Below are 6,286 nucleotides of genomic sequence, written 5' to 3'. Positions count from 1 at the left end.
AAAAAAAAAAAAAAAAGGTCTGTATCTCCATCTCACAGATGAGGGGCTGATGCTCAGATTGAGGAATTCCCAAAAGTTGCTAGACAGGCTCAGCACCTGTGTTCAGTGGTTAGGGCACCAGCCACATGCACCAGGGCTGGTGGGTTTGAACCCTGTCAGGGCCTGCTAAACGCCAACTACAAAAAAAAAAAAAAAAAATAGCCGGGCGTGGGTGGCACCTGTGGGTCAAAGGAGTAGGGCACCAGCCCTATATGCTGGAGGTGGTGGGTTCAAACCCAGCCCCAGCTAAAAACAGCAGGGAAAAAAAAAATAGCCAGGCGTTGTAGCAGGCACCAATAGTCCCAGCTACTTGGGAGGCTGAGGCAAGAGAATCGCTTAAGCCCAAGAGTTTGAAGTTGCTGTGAGCTGTGATGCCATAGCACTCTATCAAGGGTGACATAGTGAGATTCTGCCTCAAAAAGAAAAAAAAAGTTGCTACACAGAGGCTGGGTGAAGTGGCTCATACCTGTGATCCTAGCATTCTGGGAGGCCGAGGCAGTTGAATCTCTTGAGCTCAGGTTCAAGAGCAGCCTGAGTAAGAGTGAGACTCTACCTCTAAAAATAGCTGGGCATTGTGGTGGGTACTTATAGTCCCAGCTACTTGGGAGGCTGAGGCAAGAGAATTGTTTGAGCCCAGGAGTTTGAGGTTGTAGTGAGCTATGACATTACAGCACTCTACCAAGGGCAATGGAGTTAGATTCTGTCTCAAAAAAGAAAAAAGTTGCTAGACAGAGGGTGGAGTATCCTGACTGAATTTACAATTCCATCCCTTCTCCCTCAGCTCCCTTAGGCCTGCTAGCCAGGGTGACTTACTGGACAGTTCCCAGGGGCCACAAGTTCTAAAAAATGCTGTGTGTTTCCCTTTCTAGGAGGCTGAACTCCAGCGGGTACAGAAAGTACGAGAGATGGAACTGGTCTATGCCCGGGCTCAGCTGGAGCTGGAGGTGAAGAAGGCCCAACAGCTGGCCGAGGTGGAGGTGAAGAAGTTTAAGCAGATGACAGAGGCCCTGGGCCCCAGCACCATCAGGGACCTTGCTGTGGCTGGGCCAGAGATGCAGGTGAGAATGGGGGAAGGGGAGTTGGTCTTAGGACCAGTCTTGGAACCAAGAAGGCAGAGCCCAAAGCATGCAACATCTTGAAAGTTGTTGGGGGTGGAGGGGTGAGGGCAGGTGGTGAGTGAACTGTTCCTCTGCCATGTGTAAGTCAAGCACGGCCTCCTGCTACATCAGTCCTGTAATGGACTCAGTCATGAGCTGGAGCTCCCAAGGGGAGACAGCAAGCAGATGAGATATCCATGTATGATAAGTATTTTTGAAGGAAGCCCAGCAGGGTGATCGGATGAAGGGGAAGGTGACACTGCAAGCCACTTTGTTTAAGGAGAGTCAGTCTGAAGTTTAGTTCCCTAGAGAGGCAGCTGAAGAGATGAGAGAAGGACCAGGATCAGCCCCATCTTATCTTCTTCCTTTTCTCTCCCTCTAGGTAAAACTGCTCCAGTCCCTGGGCCTGAAATCAACCCTCATCACCGATGGCTCCACTCCCATCAACCTCTTCAGTACAGCCCTGGGGCTGCTGGGGCTGGGGTCTGAGGCTCAGTCCTCAACCAAAAAGGTGGCCAGTGGACCTGGCCCTCGAGAGGGCTTGACTTCCCAGCCCTTTTCTGCCCCTCAGGGTCCTGGGGACAATCACATAGTGCCTATACTTCACTAACTCTGACAAATGCAATGTATGTTTCTAGGCATTTAAACCATTTTCTGTGGGCCAGGCAGGGTGGCTTATTCCTGTAATCTTAGTACTCTGGGATGCTGAGACAGGTGGATTGCTTGAGCTCAGGAGTTACAGACCAGCCTGAGCAAGAGTGAGACCCTGTCTCTACTAAAAATAGAAAAATTAGCTGGGCATAGTGTGCAGACCTGTAGTCTCAGCTACTTGGGAGGCTGAGGCAAGAGGATTGCTTGAGCGTAGGAGTTTGAGGTTGCTGTGTGCTATTATGCTACCTTGCTCTACCCAGGGCAACAAAGTGAAACTCTGTCTCAAAGTAAATAAATAAACCCTTTTCTGTGTGTTTCAAATCTGAGTCACAAAAGAGCTTAATGGTGGTAGCAGGTGGTACCATGAAATTTGAGGTAGTTAGCAGAGACTACTCTCATCTGTAAAGGGAGAGGATTTCCCCAAAGTCACGCTAGTAGGAATGTGTCCCTAAAGCCTTGCCCACTGAGCCAGCAGTCTTTCTGGCAGTCAGTTTCCCTAGAGCCCATATTGGGAAAATGATAACACAGGATGATGGGTCCTACCTGTCTGACCCCTCTGGAATAGCTCTGCACTTTGGACATCTCCCTGCCAAATCCTCCAGGAGCCCAGCTTGGCTGGGGAGTTTCACACTGGCTGTTCCCACTGCCCAGAAAGCTTTCCCTGAGGGCTGCTTTCAAGGCAGGTTTCTCCTTGCACCCCCACCCTCCAGCTGCAGCCTAGCTTCCTGGGCTCCCTTCAGCAGCACCTGTGGGGGGCACCAGTGGGTGTGCCATGCCCACACCCTGCCCTGTGTGCTTGTCTGTCCTCAGATAGGGATGTGTCAGATTGGGGAGGAATCTGCCCAGGGCAGTAGGAACTGAAGTCCCCCCATGGGCTTCTGCATGGGTGGGAGTGCTCTCTTCCTACCCTGCTCCACAAACAGTAAGGGCCCTTGGTAGATGGATACAAATGCAATCAGCTCAGGCACAACAGGCCCCTGCTGCCAGGTAGAGCTGTAGGTGTCAGGCCTTCCTCTGCAGAGGAAGTTTAAAAAAGCCTGGGTCTAGGGAGAGAAGCTTGAGTTTCCTTGCTGTGTGCAAGAGAAGATGACGCAATCTCTCTGATCTCTTTACCCATCTGTGAAATGAGCCAGCAGTTCCTCTACTGAGCTGGGTTGGTGCACAAATATAATGAATGATGACTTTTTGATGGTCTTATCCCTTTTCCTCTACTGGGAGGGGTGACCTTATGAGCCTTGGTTTTTTTTGTTGTTGTTTATTGAGACAGAGTCTCACTGTTGCCCTCGGTAGAGTGCTGTGGTGTCACAGCTCACAGCAACCTCAAACTCTTGGGCTTAAGCAATTCTCTTGCCTCAGCCTTCCAAGTAGCTGGAACTATAGGGGCCCACCACAATGAGCCTTGTTTCTTCCCAGGTTAATTTGTGTGGCCAGTGGCTCAACTCAAGTATAAGCTGCAGTTAGCGCACAGCGCTTGGTGGTGCAGGCTCAGTGTGTGAAATAGGCAAGTGAGTCAGCCCCTCCATCCCCAAACTCTCCTACACCTTCCCTCAAGAGAAGTCATTAATTTAAAGCTCTTTGTCTGGTACCTCATGCGTATTAAATGCTGCTGTGTTAGTGCTGTTTATTACTGGCCTCTGGGGACAGTGTGACAAGCAATGTCCCTGGTGGTATATTCCTTTGTTCTGGCCACCCCTGAACATTGCCATTACCAACAGCCACACTACCCCTGAAACCTCAGCTCTGCTGCCCCAGCCTTGCTTTCCACCAACTATTCCTCCCTTGAGGCTATGATGACCCCAAACACCTTTCCATCAACAACCTCCTGCCCCTCTTCATTTCAGACTTGCCCAGCTTAGATTCCATGCTTCTTCCTTCTCCTGTGATGCTTAGTGGAAAAGCCCCCTCCCTCCCTGCACCGCCCCTGACTCTGACTAGCTGCATGTCACAGGAAGAGGAGCACCACCCCAGCTGACTGATCTCATTTTAAACTCATGGCAAGACATTTTAAGGGAGGCCTAATTGCTCTATCTTCCTCTATCTTGTGTGGGATCCCCTTCAAAACAACCATTTGCACCTCCTCTCTTCTCAACCTCCTACACTCCTGCCCACTTTCTCTCACCTCTTTGAGAAAATAGCAGCAGATTGGGCAGGAAGGCCCTCCCCTTCCCAGCAACAAATCTGTCCACCTGGACTCTGTTCCTACTGAGAACTCCTCCCCTTAGACTCTAGACCCAACCCATCTTGAGTCCTCAAAGGTTGCACTCACTCCTACGTGGATCACCTTCCTTTCCTGAGCCATCAATTTCTTCCTTCTGCCTGGACTGTTGTCATCAGCATACAAACCTGTCTTACTCTCTCCCACATAAAACAAAAACTCTTCCTTAACCAACAGCCCCCTCTTCTCAGTTTTTCCTTCACAGCCTAATTTCCCCAGAGTTCTGTGGTCTCAGTTTCCATTCCCCACCTCTCATTACCTCTTCAAACCCCTATAGTTAGCTTCTGTCTCCACCCCTTGCTTTATGGAAACTGCTCTAATTGGCATCCTGGTGATGTCCTGTTGCTAAATCCCACAGTTGTGTTGTCCTCTGTTCAGCCTTCCCCATCATTCGGCACAGCTGGCCACCCCTCCTTCCATACTGAGCTGCCCGACAGCCTCTGCTCTGCTTTTCTTTCTCCCTTGGTTGTGGCTGCTCCTCTGCTGGGCTTCTAAATTGCCGGTTTCCATAGGCACCTTTCTCTTTCTTACCCACATGCTCAGCCAGTCTCATGGCCTTACATAAACTCTCCACCACTGACACCGAAATCTATTTCTCCAGCCCTGATCTCACCCCTGAGCTCTGGACTCATTTCCAATTAATGATCTGATGTCTCCGCGTGGATGTCTAAAGGCTGGCAGGCTTTGGCCATGTGACTTGCCCTGGCCAATGAAACCACCACGGTGACCAGCAATGGTTCACGTAGAGGCTGCTCCATCAGCTTGGGTCCCAGGAAGGTGGTGGCATGAAACAGAGCCACAGCTGACCCACGAAAGACACGTAGCAGGAGTACTATATTAAGAGATTTGGGGTGGGGCTGTTACCATAGCATAACCCACCTATCCTGATTACATGTACTTCACAGGATTGTAAAGTCCCCGAGGTAACAGGAAACAGCTATAGAATTCTGTGCCTGGAGATGGGCCCCTCACAGCTATATGGTGGGGGAAGACAGGCCTGGCTGCAAAGACAGTAGAGCCCTACTTCTCACTAGAGCTCAATTCTAAGTTAGTTATCAAATTTGCCCTTGAATGTTCCTAAAATTCCCCACAAATATAGAACAGTGTGATTTCTGATGAAGTTCAACACAACCTATTTTTCTCCAGCACTGGAATAAAGGACTTTTCTTTGGTTGACTACTAGTGAAGGCAATTGATTTAAGGACCTCTTTTGTAAGAAAACTCATACTCAGGATTGGGGCCCATGCTCTGTGGTTATGGTGCCAGCCACATACACGGAGGCTGGCGGGTTTGAGTCTAGCCCAGGTTAGCTAAACAATGATAACTGCAACAAGAAAATAACCAGCTCCTGTAGCTCAGTGAGCAGGGCGCTGGCTACATACACCGAGGCTGGCAGGTTCAAACCTGCCCCAAGCCAGCTAAAACAACGACAAAACAAAAATAGCTGGGGCGGCGACTGTGTCTCAAAGGAGTAGGGTGCCAGCCCCATATACAGGAGGTGTCAATTCAAACCCAGCCTGGCCCAAAAATCCCCAAAAAAAAAAAAAAAATAGCCGGGCATTGTGGTGGGCACCTGTAGTCCCACCTGCCTAGGAGGCTGAGGCAAGAGAATCGCTTGAGCCCAGGAGTTTGAGGTTGCTGTGAGCTGTGACGCCATGGCACTCTACCGAGGGTGACATAGTGAGACTCTGTCTCAACAACAAAAATAACTGTGGTAAAATGCTGTTTACCAACTCAATTTCCTCCTCTTCTTAGGCCCATAAATAATCTGTTTCCCAGCCTCCCTTGCATGAGCTGTAGACAGTGGGATGGAAGTGTTAGTGCTGATAGTGTTCCAACATCTTTAAGCACAAATCTGTCCCTGCCACTGTCCAATTCCAGCCCTTCAATGTTCATTCCGTAAGTGCCCCCCAAATGCAGTGCGAGGTGATTTACCACAGCATCCTTCAGGGTGGCAGGACCTGGTTAAATCAATAATAAATGGCATTCATGCTAATGTGGAACTGGCCAGGCTGCATTCAGTACAGCTGGAAGATTACACAAGCTAATGCATATAATAGCACTCAGAACAGCAGTAGCTTGTGTTAGCAGTAGAATAAATAAAATGAATTTTATTTTTATTATTTTTTTGAGACAGTCTTATTATTTTGCCCTTGGAAGAGTGCTGTGGCGTCACAGCTCACAGCAACCTCAAACTCTTGGGCTTAAGTGATTCTCTTGCCTCAGCCTCCCAAGTAGCTGGGACTACAGGTGCCCGCCACAACGCCCAGCTATTTTTTTGTTG

At 49.5% G+C, this 6,286-nt stretch overlaps 2 protein-coding genes across 4 annotated transcripts in view; both read left to right on the top strand.

Annotated features, from left to right (window-relative positions):
- LOC100960802 (major vault protein) overlaps positions 1 to 6,286 on the top strand; it is a 38,743-nt gene that overhangs the window by 29,488 nt on the left and 2,969 nt on the right. For all 3 annotated transcript variants that reach the window (XM_023516700.1, XM_023516701.1, XM_023516699.1), the window contains exons 13-14: positions 2,398 to 2,409; positions 4,830 to 4,831. In XM_023516700.1, the coding sequence (XP_023372468.1) occupies positions 2,398 to 2,409; positions 4,830 to 4,831 (14 nt within the window). The remainder of the gene's footprint in view (positions 1 to 2,397; positions 2,410 to 4,829; positions 4,832 to 6,286) is intronic.
- On the top strand, positions 719 to 1,777 carry LOC111727157 (major vault protein-like). Its single transcript, XM_023516704.1, has 2 exons — positions 719 to 1,097; positions 1,519 to 1,777. Exons 1-2 carry the CDS (start codon positions 945 to 947, stop codon positions 1,744 to 1,746), a joined length of 381 nt encoding a protein of 126 aa, XP_023372472.1. The 5' UTR covers positions 719 to 944; the 3' UTR covers positions 1,747 to 1,777.

Source organism: Otolemur garnettii, unplaced genomic scaffold (genome assembly GCF_000181295.1).
Source record: "Otolemur garnettii isolate 467f Iridium unplaced genomic scaffold, OtoGar3 scaffold00096, whole genome shotgun sequence".
Taxonomy (NCBI): Eukaryota; Metazoa; Chordata; class Mammalia; order Primates; family Galagidae; genus Otolemur; species Otolemur garnettii.
Note: the sequence above shows the minus strand (reverse complement) of the source record. Positions and strands in the feature narration are given on the sequence as shown.

Excerpts from the sequence above, each read along its gene's own strand:
- LOC111727157 (XM_023516704.1), top strand. The coding sequence starts at position 945 with ATGGAACTGGTCTATGCCCGGGCTCAGCTGGAGCTGGAGGTGAAGAAG. Across the intron at positions 1,098-1,518 it reads TGGCTGGGCCAGAGATGCAG|GTAAAACTGCTCCAGTCCCT; the intron begins GTGAGAATGGGG and ends CTCTCCCTCTAG.